Source organism: Papilio machaon, chromosome 20, assembly GCF_912999745.1.
Source record: "Papilio machaon chromosome 20, ilPapMach1.1, whole genome shotgun sequence".
Classification (NCBI taxonomy): domain Eukaryota; kingdom Metazoa; phylum Arthropoda; class Insecta; order Lepidoptera; family Papilionidae; genus Papilio; species Papilio machaon.
This window is the reverse complement of record NC_060005.1, coordinates 2,717,939-2,731,592: the sequence shown is the minus strand read 5'-3', so window position 1 is coordinate 2,731,592 and position 13,654 is coordinate 2,717,939. Positions and strand designations below refer to the sequence as shown.

The 13,654-nt window shown below is 32.8% G+C and overlaps 3 protein-coding genes across 3 annotated transcripts in view; 2 read left to right on the top strand and 1 right to left on the bottom strand.

Moving 5' to 3' along the window:
- Window positions 1-2,824, top strand: part of LOC106709972 (dmX-like protein 2) — a 35,432-nt gene extending 32,608 nt beyond the window's left edge. Inside the window, exons 56-62 of the mRNA XM_045682926.1 lie at window positions 223-283; window positions 548-807; window positions 980-1,049; window positions 1,126-1,200; window positions 1,640-1,857; window positions 2,165-2,270; window positions 2,676-2,824. Coding sequence (XP_045538882.1) covers window positions 223-283; window positions 548-807; window positions 980-1,049; window positions 1,126-1,200; window positions 1,640-1,857; window positions 2,165-2,270; window positions 2,676-2,791 — 906 coding nt within the window. The 3' untranslated portion in view covers window positions 2,792-2,824. The remainder of the gene's footprint in view (window positions 1-222; window positions 284-547; window positions 808-979; window positions 1,050-1,125; window positions 1,201-1,639; window positions 1,858-2,164; window positions 2,271-2,675) is intronic.
- A 4,179-nt stretch (window positions 2,825-7,003) lies between these two features.
- On the bottom strand, window positions 7,004-7,705 carry LOC106710030 (protein kish-A). Its single transcript, XM_014501975.2, has 3 exons — window positions 7,668-7,705; window positions 7,477-7,586; window positions 7,004-7,147 (listed from the first exon to the last, which is right to left on the bottom strand). Exons 1-3 carry the CDS (start codon window positions 7,668-7,670, stop codon window positions 7,042-7,044), a joined length of 219 nt encoding a protein of 72 aa, XP_014357461.1. The 5' UTR covers window positions 7,671-7,705; the 3' UTR covers window positions 7,004-7,041.
- A 329-nt stretch (window positions 7,706-8,034) lies between these two features.
- LOC106710021 (protein prenyltransferase alpha subunit repeat-containing protein 1) lies at window positions 8,035-9,897 on the top strand. The gene is made up of 3 exons (XM_014501966.2): window positions 8,035-8,203; window positions 8,292-8,686; window positions 8,960-9,897. The coding sequence occupies exons 1-3, from the start codon at window positions 8,127-8,129 to the stop codon at window positions 9,820-9,822; spliced, it is 1,335 nt and encodes a 444-aa protein (XP_014357452.2). The 5' UTR covers window positions 8,035-8,126; the 3' UTR covers window positions 9,823-9,897.
- The last annotated feature ends 3,757 nt before the right edge of the window (window positions 9,898-13,654 follow it).

The window sequence follows — 13,654 nt, the reverse complement described above, 5'->3', positions numbered from 1 at the left end:
CTTCACCTTGTTTTTTGTTCCAGTTTTGTTTTGTTACTTATTCATGTTTCATCGTTGTAAGATTCATTGTACAACATCGCCTCTTTTCTTTATACAGCATTCTTTGTGTTTTGATAATTTATTGTTGTACTTGTAACATTGTATGGTTGTTAACCGTACGTATAAAATAAAACAATTTTGTTTAGTAGTTAAATTTTAATAATTTGTTTGTATTACATTCAGGTGCTAAAACATAAGATCGACAACATTAAACGGATGGCTGCGCATCCTTCACAACCTTTATGTAAGTGTTACTTCGATACAGCATTATAAATGCGAATGTTTAGATGGATGGATTTTTTACACGGTACCTACAAAACAACTGCATGGAGCTTGCTGATATTTGGTATAGATGTAGAATAAAGTCTGGAAGAACACATAGGCTACGAATTAAGTTTTATTTTTATTTTGCTCGGACGGAGTCGCGGTTTAAAAATAATAATACTCTGTCTCGAAAGTCAGTGTATTCAATCTATGATATAGATTATGATTATAAGATTATTTTCAGACTTGACTGGCGGCGCGGACGGTTCGGTTCAACTATGGGAATGGGGCCATCCGTCGTGCGTATGGTCGCCGCGTGCGCCAGGCGCCTTCGCCAAGGTGACGCGCGTGCGCTTCTCCGACTACGGCAACAAGTTCGCGGCCGCGGACGCGGACGGCAACCTCGCCATGTGGCAGCTGCACCCCGCGCCTGCGCACGCGCACCCGCCCGCTACCAACGCGCACGGACAGCCCACCGCGCACGCATCACCCAGACCCTTCTTTGTGAGTGGCTTTGCATTTTTAACGTAAAATGGTTTCATTGTTTTATCACTTTAATTAATAGAAAACCTATTATTTAGAGTTTGTGGAATTTCAGTTTAATATTTTTTTGTGATAGAGTTATAACAGTTATAACATAGTTACTTGCAATTAATGAGTATGTTTTATTTTACAGACTCATCAGTGTCATAGTAAAGGAATAAGCGATTTCGTTTTCCTCGGTTCCTGTAGTTTAGTTGCCACAGGTAATTTTATTTTTTAATATATTTTTGTTTGTATTGACAATAAATATCTATAACCTACTATTATATCATTTTTCAGCTGGGCACAGTTCGGAGAGTAAGAATGTTGCCATATGGGACACGCTGATGCCTATCAAGAAAGCACTTGTTGTTTGTAAGTAATGTACATAACTCCAGATTATCTTTATGCAGAACTGTACAGGGAGAAAATAAAAGGTTACGTTCTAATGGTACCAAGTAGTTTGTGTGTCAACACTTCTTATTACTTTAAATAAAAAAGAACTTTGTGTTTCTGTGAAACTACTAAAATAGAGCTATTGTTTAAAAATATATTAAACATAAATTATTAGTAGAAAAATAAGTCATTTGTCTGGCAATATTAAATGATTACTTTTGGCGATAACACTAAATTCGCTCTCTTCTACTATAACGGTGAGAGAAGAACCATGTAAATTAATAATAAAATTATTAAACTCAATAATTAGTTAAATCAAAATCCAAAAGCTGTTGTTTTAATTCTCCATCTATAATTAAAAGTTAATCAGTGTATCAGTGATTTGATGTGTGTATAGTGAAGTGTACGATGTGTGTAGCGTGGACGTGTCACGAGGGCGGGGCGGCGTGCGTGTCGTGGGCGGGGTGTGCGGGCGCGCTGGTGTCGTGCGGACGACGCGGCGACGTGCTCGTGTGGGACTTGCGCGCGCGCGCCCCCAGGCACAAGCTGCACGCGCACCACGCCCCCATCAAGTGTGTCGCGCTCTCCCCCCGCGAGGACTATTACGCGGTTGGCGCCGCCGATGGCGATATCAAAGTACGCTTCACACAAATTTCTTATATTACTCCGTCGTTTCACGTGCCTTTTTTTGGTTATGAAGATGAATTCGGTTAAACTGTCTTGTGAATCTTACTAATATTAAAAATACGAAAATTTGGATGTACGTATGGATGGATGTTTGTTAGAAGGTATCTCCAGAACGCTTCAACGAATCTTGACGAAATTTGGGAGACATAGGCTATTTACTAAGTATTTTTTTAATCCCGCTCGGACGTTAAAGTGTTAATTTATGTATGTAAAGTATATCAGTGGTATATTAATATCTGAATTATTTATACGTCAGGTGTTCTCATTGGCGACGCACCAGTTGCTGCACACTTTCGCCGGCGAACACGCTCGCAGCTCCTTCTTCAAACACATCGGACAGGGCGTCACGCAAATACATATCGGTAACAACATTTATTGCAACACACAATTATAGTAAATAGGTCATACTTTCGAAGTCGACAACAATTTTGATAATGCTAAAGTTGAGTAAGAAAAAAGCACAAGAATTACACGAGTTTATATCCCTACCACAATTTTAATATTGAAAGTTTCGACATACTGCATATCTCTATAGTTTTATAGTCGATGTTTGATACGTATTGAATCTACGTTCTTGCGTAAAGCAAAGTAAAACAATTTGCTGATATCAGTGTTTCCGTTCAAATACGACATGGGGTTCTTCAAAAGTAAAATTAATAGGTATTTTCTAAACTGGTGCGTGGGTAAATCTGTCAGTTTGGGTTAAGGAAGTAAGATAAATACAGCTATTTGCAGTATGCAGTGTGTGAATAATGCGGTTGTTACAGACAACTGCGGGCGCATGTTCTCGTGCGGTGCTGACGGTACAATGAAAGTGCGCAAGCTGCCGGAGCGGGACTCGCCGCTGCATCAGCTCCACCAGCTGCACCAGCCGCACTACTGAACACTGGTACTTACTGAATATACTGCCAGCTGATGACTGAACTTATCTTTAGCGAGACTATGCTGTTTTGGAAATTATATTCATCGTTTAATTTTTATCACACAGCGCCATCTGCTGGCTATTAAACATTTTGATTTATATTATAAGGTGGCAAATGAGCAAGCGGCCACCGGAAACGTATACCCATATATATCCGCAATTGCAGATATGTTTCTTAAGTTTAATCGAAGGAGAAGAGACAGAAGAATATTTTTCCTTCCTATACGTTCCCTCCTCAATCAATTCCCGTTCCCATCATTTCCTTATCTCTCTCTAGAGTCGGTTCCTCATGTCTGAGGATCGTGGTCAGCATCAGGGTTAGTTCTGGAGTAGATGATTCGTTTTCAGCGACTGCGGTCCAACACATTTCCTTATAAGGGAAGGGAAAGATGACTAAATTTAGGCCTCTTTTCCTTATAAGGGAAGGGAAAATGACTAAAATTAGGCCTCTTTTCCTTATAAGGGAAGGGAAAGATGACTAAAATTAAGGCTCTGGAATTCACACTCATCAGACGAAACACGGAATATCTTCCATTTGACGCCTATATTTTGTGTGATCTTATCTTTTATCTTTAATTTTTTTAGATGGTTTCGATTGGAGCCGGCGGTAGATGAGAGTGGCGGAGGACGCTCCTGTGATGTATTCCTTGTTGCTATTGAAATGTTACGCGTATGTTGAAAACGCCGCCAGATTAGTCAATGGCCGGCAGATGTTGTAACTTTAGTGTGTTTGTAACCTATATAATATGAATCTTTAGTTTTATCTAGTACGAAATAATCAATATTTTTATCTTAATGTATCTTAGATGAATTATAATAAAGAAATTATTTATTCATTAGTAAAATCCAGTTCTATGTCAACTGATGGCCTAAGTATCTATGTGCTGGTGAGATTACTAAATGAAAATATAGAGTGCAATATTGATAATTTATGAACGACTAGTAAATGTTTGAAGCCTTACGTATTTGCTACCAATTGAGTCTATATCACAAATATTGAAGATAATGTGTAGAATTCTTAATAAATATTAATATAACAATATTGATATCATTTTTAAAGCTATTACTGTATCGTTATTGATCGCGTTATTACAATAATTAAATATATTTTGAATTATATCATATAATAGGTATATATCTATCTCTAAAAAATTATTATTATAAATTATAACAAATTTGTTTCAAATTAAATAATGTATACTACATTTTTAGCGCTAAATCTTATATATATATATATATAAGATATATATATATATATATATATATATATATATATATAAAAAAGAAAGTCGTGTTAGTTACACTATTTAAAACTGGAAGATCGGTCGAACTGATTTAACTGAAAATTGATGGGGAGGTAGCTTAGAACTAGGAGACGGACATAGGAACTTTTTTATCTTGTATGAATTTTTTTTTATTCCGCGCGGACGCAGTCGCGGGTAAAAGCTAGTATAAGATAAAACCTTACCATTTCGTTAGTATCGTTTTTAATAAATTCCTTCGTAACCCTGAATGTTGGAGATCATGTCAGTTGTAACTGAGGATTGTTATAAGATTTAAATGGTACTGAGACTCAATTTGTAGCAATATTACAAAATAGATACAGTGTTAGCCGTTTTATATATTTAGCTTGTGATGTGATTACAGACTCGTTATATAAACTTGTTGACGCATAATAAATAAATAAAATATATTTCAAATCTAACATATATATTGATCGTGGCTTACGTGTAACGTTTTAGTGTAGTTTGAAAATTCTATTGTCGTGTTTTAACTATAACTTTGCTTCGTAATTTATGCTTGCGTATCCCATTTTTAGACGTAAGTTTCTCCTATTTACGTATTTGTATCGGATATTTGTCATCTCGATATACTTGTTTGAAAAGCAATATTTTGAATTTGATGTAAATTATCGAAGTATTGAGGTTAGTTATTTGTAATGAATAATTTGTATGTCCCTCAAGAAACAGTATTATCGCATATTGATGCGATTTCAAGAGAACATTTTATTTTTTTAATTTTTCGAATGGAAGATTAATTTTTATAGCTTGAATGTTAGCATGTGTGTAGTAAAAATGAATAATTGTTAAAATGCCTCGTCGCTATATTCCACTAAAATAACGATTATGTTTATTAATTTGATTTTACATATTTATTTATATGTTTTTCTTAGACTATTTTATCTGCGTAATTAGCACTTCACGTATTATCTTTTAAGAATGCTTCCAATACTGAATGTCAGAGAATGTATAGATAATGTAAAAATGTGTAATTTCTTTATTTCTTGACATTCAGTTTCGATCAAACTCAGATATTAATCTAGTATTGCCACACTTAGAGGGCTTTTTATTATTTAGATGTCGCCCTAACCTACTGTTAAAAGACATTTAAGTCGAACGTTTCATTGTTTTTATTTGGTTAATTATTTCTAATATTTTTTTTTTAGGTTTAATATTATTTATCCACCAAAGTTAATGTACATTGTGTACAATGTAAAATTCACTGCAAAATGAGTTACCAAATTTATTAGATTCTATGTCGATTATTCGCACAATAATCACAACAAAAAAATTAAAAAAACCGACGCACTAAATTTTACAAGGAATTAACATTGTACTGTTTGAAAAGTTACACAGAATTCAATATTATTCATAGATATTTTTATTAAAAAGCAACATTCATTAGTATAAATAAATGTTTTTGCCTGTTTATTTAATAGTTGCCTGAATTCATGTAAGTATGCTTCAAAGACAGTTTATATTTTTACAAGTATCTTCTAATGTTTGCTGTGATGTTCTTATAACTTCTTTCTTCAACTGCCGTGACTCTTATATTGTTGTTAAAGAACGACAAAGTTATCTTATTGGGTGCACATAAGTCAAACTAAATTATGTAACAGACCGACAAGGATTTGATCTGTAGGCAGTCAGAAAATATGTTAAGAATATCATCTTGACAGCGTTATCTTTGAATCATAAGTAAGACACGGTAGTTGACACATGTTGAGACATTGTCTTAAATGGGCTGGCAACCTTTTTATATTATGGAATTATAAAGTTTTTAACTATTTATTCCATAATGCGAACATCACATTGATTAATAAGAAAGCTTGAAAAAGATTTGGATTTGTGAAAAGTAGTTATCAAACATGTTGATGCATTTAACATGCTTGTGCGGAATTATTGGATGTATAAATAACAGTTATGTTTGTATATAACCTTCAATTCATATTGTCAAAACATTCACATAAAATATGTCTTAGTTTTCTTCATGTAGAGCACGAGAGATAACATGTTTCTATGTAAATGTTTTCGCAGTGTGAACTTAATGCAAAATATAGCCTATTCTGACATGTTTCAATTCAAAAAGATAGTTATTTTAGAAAATCTCCAACTTAACATACAGCAACAACATTTGAATTGTGGATAATGTCGATATTTAATGCTTATTTTGTTTTATTTATGAAGAAACTTTAAAATAAAGGTTAACTCAAAATAACTCTTTTATTTTAATATAAACTAGCTTTTACCCGCGACTCTGTCCGCGCGGAATAAAAAATAGAAAACGGGGTAAAAATTATCCTATGTCCGTTTCCTGGTTCTAAGCTACCTGTCCACCAATTTTCAGTCAAATCGATTCAGCCGTTCTTGAGTTATAAATAGTGTAACTAACACGACTTTCTTTTATATATATAGATTTATATGGAGGAAAAGATTTTTTTAACCACTGACTGATTAAATTTAATAGTTAAACAAATAATAGTTTCACTTGATGTTAAGTACCATTATTTGTAGGGATCTGAAAGAAGCTCATCAATAGTGGATGCATTCTTGCCTGATAATATTTAGGAAAGTTGAGAATATGATGGGAAAAAAATGGAAAAAGCTATGTCATTCATTATTAGGAACTATCATTGTGTCCTTTCAAGCCCTGACGATTCTTAAAATTTTTCAAAGTCAATGAAAATGTGTCAATATCTCAAAAAAAAGCAAGATGGTAGCAAAAAAAGAAAAACTAGGCAGCCAAAACCCACAGTGATATTGTGAATTTCACTGGTGGAGCCTATGGAACAGACTGTGTAAAATGCAAATGTTCATTGTGGGGGTTAATTTTTCCCTTTGTATCATCCAATTTTTATGGTTGGTAATAAAAAAACTTATATGACAATGGAATAAAAAATATATTAATTATAACATTACCTACATATTTAATTAAGTTAGGAATAATATAGTAAAGGCCATTAAGACACAGCACGCTGCCACATAAGGAGATTTTCTTTCACCAATTCTTGCACATTTCCAAAAGGTGCCAAGAAATCTGCAACAAAGATAATCAACTATTGTAAATTAATACCTTAAATACACTGACTAACTGTCTGTGACCAATTTAGTTACATTTGTGACCTCTTTAACAATTTAAATTAATTAATTGGTTACAATATATTCATGAAACATTGCATATCTATATTTTCATTTCAAATAAATTTTATTAGACATTGAACTCAATTTTGCTGGTTTGGCTGAATTTGGCTAACAGGTGTCATTACCAGGCTATAAAATCATTCAAAAATATTATAATTTGATTTTCTAAAAATTGAATCCTACAGACAAGCTCAAATGATTCATTTTTATTTATTAGGTGCTTACCCTGTTTTATTGCGATCCATAATACTAGGAAAAAAAGATCTAAAGTAAGCACAGGTGCATATCAATAACAAAATCACTGATAACAAGCTTTGAAAATTAAATATTGCGCTCTGAAACAATAAGTTTTAAAATTAACCTATAAAATGTTATCACTTTCATTACAAAGTGCTGGAGTTATGCATTCAAATTACCATTTTTTAAGCCTTTATATAAAAATTACTTTGAATTTAATGGAATACTTTTCGCTTAAATTATATTTTACTAATGTTCCTTTAATATTTTGATCGTAATTGACGTTTGACACATCATAAGCAAAGATGTCATGTCAGCCAAATATCGGCATCAGCTGTCCAAAGATTCAATTTAGGATTCAGAGTTATTCATTTAAACAAACCAGAATTTATCAAATTCGTTATATTTTTGTAGCTCACCTGAACTTAAAAATATTTTTGTATTCCAAGAAGTAATTGGTCATAATGATTGGAAAAATATTTGACATTGACAGTTCATCCGTAGTATCTGTGGTATGGTGTCCTGTCGTCATTTATTTTCTGTTAAGGTACGTAAACATTAAAATGGGTTAGAATTGTTGTTTACATAAAACTGTATTGAATTTTATAAAATCAAGTAATCAAGATAACATTATTAAAATGGAAGACGATAAATTTGCTTTAGTAGAGAGAATAATCAAAGATATTCATGCGGTATTTTCAAGAATTGCTGAGTTGTAAGTATTACAAATTGGCAACCATTCAACCGATTTTTACTTTGTTTTAACACAATATAAATATATTCATCATTGTCTTTGTTTTCAGACGATCCTTCGATATTGTTCCTGTGGATACAAACTTCAGAAACAAGTCACCTGTTCTGTATTTAGAAAATTGTCTCGGTTTAGAATCTTGGTGTATCAAGCATGTTTACATGTACTGCTATTCTGAAGTCATGGATAGATATTGTCCTAAGGGAAGACGTAAAGTATTCAAGGTTTCATCACTGAATTCTGATCGTATGATTAAGTTACTGAATGTAACACTTTTGCTTAATCCAGACTTAAGTACGTTATGGAATAAACGTCGTATGTTAGTAGAGAAATCTATGTTAGACAATTATAACGAATTACATTTCACAAGATTAGTAATATCAAGGAAACCAAAATGCAATGATGCCTTTGCATACAGGAGATGGCTTCTGAATATTATATTTGCAGGTATGACATGAGTTGTTGTAGCATGACGTATTTAAATTTATCCAAAAAAAAAAAAAATAGTTACTATTAGGTACCAGCCAAGTCAGCTAATAATTCTTTGTCTAACTGCCATACCTCAACTCAATACACTAGTGTGGATTTCTCTTAATAAATTTAGACTAAAGGATATTAAATGACCATAAAATGAGTTAGTAGCTTCCATTATTATTTTGACTGACTAGAACTGAATTCTAGTAGATTTTTTTGTAGCAAAATGTTTTTTTCCTCTTACAGATAAGTCATTGCAAATAAACAGTATTAGAGATGTGATAAATGAAGAGTTTAACATTTGTACCCAAGCATCGGACAGGAGTCCAAACAATTATCACAGTTGGAATCATCGTATGTGGTTTGTAAACAAACTAAAGACATTAGATAATCCGTTATTCGATATAAACAATCAATACATAAAGGAATATAATTTTTCCGAGCAATGGACAGCTAAGAATGTCTCAGATTACAGCTGTTTTCATTACCGACAATTTTGTATAAAAAATAATTATTCACTGAATGAAGAATCATGGAAGAAATTCACAACAAATCTTAACTTAAGAAAAGTTCTTGTGAAGATTCTAGCCACTAACTTTCCGATTGATTCAACTATACAAGTATCTGAAGAAGATTTGTTAGCATATTCTGAAAGTAATTTAGTTAATTTATTATTGTATCATACAGTTAAGAACTGTTCTTGTATATTAGACAATGTTTACATATGTCGAAAATTGGAAATAATTTTCCATGAACTGGCAATTAATAATGAATTAATACAGTTTTATAAACAACATGAAACTTTGTGGTATCACAGAAGATTTATTGTGCATGAAATTATTGAAATTATTTATGAACACTTTAGTTTGACAAAGAGTAATGGAGTTCTGGTTAGAAATACATGTAAGAAATGTACTTATGACGAACGACAGAAGCAAGCTAAGACAGTGAGATATGACACAAACTGTATCTACTCAAGTGTCCTCTTCAATGTAATGTTGACACATGAAAAAAAGTTTATAGAAGAAATGAGAAATAATTTAGATAACTATGCGGATCGACATGAGAAGTATCTTAAATTTGTTGAAGGCTTTCACCATGTTATGTGAAAAGATATTCCATAGATTTTAACATGTTTTTATCCAGTTTTTACTGAAGAAACTTTACTAAAACATATTGCTGTCCCTCTCATTAATTTTGAAAAAAGAGAAAAAAGTTTTACCCAACTGACATATGTAAGTTTGTTTTTATGTATGTAAATTTTATTGTGACGGCCTAGAGCTTAAACAACTCGACAGATTTGAACGAGTGAGATGTAATGTGATTTGTATTCTTCCCCCGAGTGTTATAGGATTTAGTTACATTGGCACAAAATATATAACAATGGGCATAAGAAGTATAATAAGTTGAAATCTAACTTGCCATAACTTTTTAACATCGCTTATTTTTTTTGATAATGTTGAGTTCATTCTAAAACAGAAAGCAATTTATGTAAATTACGACTTTATTTCCTTTATAAATTCGTGTTCGGCAGATAGATGGCGCTGTTTCACATATTGGAGTCCTAGTTAGATGTTTTTTTTTGTTAGGTTAATGCACAGTTGTTTTTACAGTGGACATCCACTATGAAATACTATAATAGAATAAAAATAATTAATTAATTAAGAAACGGCTTAGTTCACGTTCGATCGTCCGGTGACGGCACCGACTAGTTTCGGACCCATCGGGGGTCCATCTTCAGGGCGAGTGTTTAATCCGAAGACTTCACGGTCGCGTCGCGTCTCGCACTGGGAGACAGTTTAGACAGACGGATTAAACACTCGCCCTGAAGATGGATCCCCGATGGGTCCGAAACTAGTCGGTGCCGTCACCGGACGATCGAACGTGAGTTAAGCCGTTTCTTAATTAATTAATTATGATGTCTCACGAAAGTTTAAACAATTTAAAAATAATTAGTTTGACTATGTTTTTTATTATTTTTAATATTAATGGCTCACATAAGATTTAATCTACAATTGCATTATGGACAAATAGGCTAGGCCTTAGAGTGAAACTTATTTTTAGGTTTATTTATATTTTTTTGTCAATACTCCTATTTAAAACAAATACCCAAAAGGGAATCTTAATAAAGTTATTTACTTGCATCTATTCATTTAAAATTAAATTTGTATTGTATATTCTTGCCAAATATAAGATTAAAGAAAGCTGAGTTCTATATGACGAAGAATGTTTACTATTTATTGTTGGTATACATATATGTACTTTCTTTGTATTATAGGACATAGGTTACATCTTACTTTAAAGTTAAGGATGTTTAGTGTATTAGAGCGTCCGTGGCGGAGTTGTTGAGCGCTTGACGAGACCGGACCGAAATTCACACGTCTAGGTTCGATCCCGCCAATGTACCAATGTGTTTTTTGATTTCCATATTCCATTATACGACGATCTTACTGTGAAAGAAAACATTGTTATATAACAAAGATATGTGTGGAATAAACAAACTTTCACTGAATTGTATTTTAAGAAAATCAATGTAAAAACACTTGAAGCTGTATTTATACTTTTAATGTAGTAATATGACTGAATTAAATCAGTAATTTCTGTTGTTTTCAATATAATAGTGTATAATTTATAAAAGACATTTATATATTTTAATAAATACCTGCTGTCAATGTTGTCTTTGATTTTTAATAAACATCTTTTGATTTTGATCTAACTGGATGTTATATGATTGTCTATGGTTTTTTAAAAAATAAACAGTATCGAGTTGTTGCTATTATGTTGCTATTTTTTTGTCCTTTGCCGGTATTTTTCTATATCTTCACAATTATGGTGTTGAAATAACCGTACAGGTAACAGTACCGTACAGGAAAACTTTGAATAGCACATTTAAATATATTTGCCTTTGAGGTAAGTCCTTCATGCTGTATGTTCAAAAACAATAAAAAATTTAAACTTTTTCAACTGTTTATTTTCATTTAGCTTCTTTTATTATAACAGCAGAATCTTCATTGTTTAAACTAGACTATTTAGCTAAGCCAGACAAATTAATTATATATGCAATTATTCTTGTATCCTTAAGGGCAGCGATTACGCATTTCTAATAAGTGCGTTGCTGGAAGCCATTCCTTTTTCTCGCCCGATACGTCTTTAATTTTAAATTCCTGAATGTATATGAACATAATAAAACTATTTTGTTTTAAAGTACATGTAAGTGTGCAGTTTTTTTACATAAAGTGTTGTAATCAAGTATTCACGATAAATGATTGATTTTTCCGGGGCTATTAGCCTCACATCGACAAGGTAACGGTCGGTGTGTTTAATGTGGGTCAGGAGACACAGCGGTACACTGACTACGGCTAGTGGACCTAGTCAACTAGATCGATTGTATTCAATAAATTTAGTATTTCGATTATGTACTTAATACCTTCGGTTCAAGGTACATATTTGTGGGTGCTCGAGTCGAGCACACACTCGAACCTCGGGCGAGGGTAGTCGCCAGTGACGTCACGACAGTGTCGCGTTCGCGCGCTCCTCTCGATCGATATTTGAATTCCGGCTCGTAGATTTCCGTTGGCGGTCGGGGAATGCCGAGTGACGCCAACACCACGTGTATGTTACGTAACGCCGATGTACGACTCATTGACAGGGATGTTTTCTATTATAAAGATGAAATAAAGAATTAGTGGGACATACAAGCGCTTATTACGTGGAATACTGTAGTGGTCAACCTGATTTGATGCTTATAAAAGAAACTTTATTTTATAAGGGCTTTTTCATATAAGATAGGGGTAAAGGAGCAGTGGAACGGGTAATAAAAAGAGGTCACCAACGTCTATGGACTTCCGCAACACCAGAGAAACCGCAGATGTGTTCCTGGGCTTTTAGAAAGTTGTATGCTAACTTCTTGAAGGACTAAATAAATAGTTTTGCCTGAATAAGAAACACATGCGCATCGTCCTTTCTACCCTTAACGTATTACTACTAAAATTCTTAATCTAATTAACTACGCCCACCCTTCCGTGTTACGGATTTGAGTGCATAACTTGCACAATAATTATGTAAAAAGCTCTCCTCCTTTCTTCTTCTAGATCTATCCTTGACATTAACTATTAAGTTTACAAATAAGGTGTACTTTTAATAAATGACGCAATCACAAGAGACGCAATAGGTACAGGCAGCACAACACAAAACAGTGATTATTTAAGATAAAAATTCACGCTCATTATGAAAATGTGCAAATGTCAAGGTTTTAAGATTTTCCAGTCGGCTGGCCTCTTGCCTGACCTCATGACACGGAATCTCTATTCCCATCATCGTATTCCAATTAAAAATATACATATATGTAGGTATGTTTATCTTACTTAATATGAATTATAATTTTTAGTATGAATATTAATTTTTAGAATATCATGCATGTTAAATAGTTATTACAAAAATTATTATAATATTCTTTGACTGCACTTAAAATTATAGAACACCTGAAGTATTCGTGAAAAAAAAACATTTTTTGTAAGATCATAGCTCAGATCATTTTTGCAATAACAACAGAATCTGTTGATTTAATGGTTCGAAAGTATGTTCATTACAAATAATATTATTTGTTTGAGATTTAGAGGCTTTAGTTCTCACATTAGTTAGATCAACAGCGATTGTTTATTATATTAAGATTTATTTGGAGAAAATATATTCTCTAATTTGTATGTGAAACGGTGCTAGACCGTAGTCCACCTATATTTTCCATTCTTCATTTATAAGGTTCTTTGAAACATTTTTAACTGTTACACAATCATTAAAATAAGACAGCTATTTTTTTGGTTTGGAAAATTTAACAAAGCTGCAGTTCCAATTTAATGATCTGTTCGCAAAAACACTACGTTGTCGGCAATATTTATAACAGTTTGAATTTAGAACTACTCATAATAACCTAGTTCGCGCGCT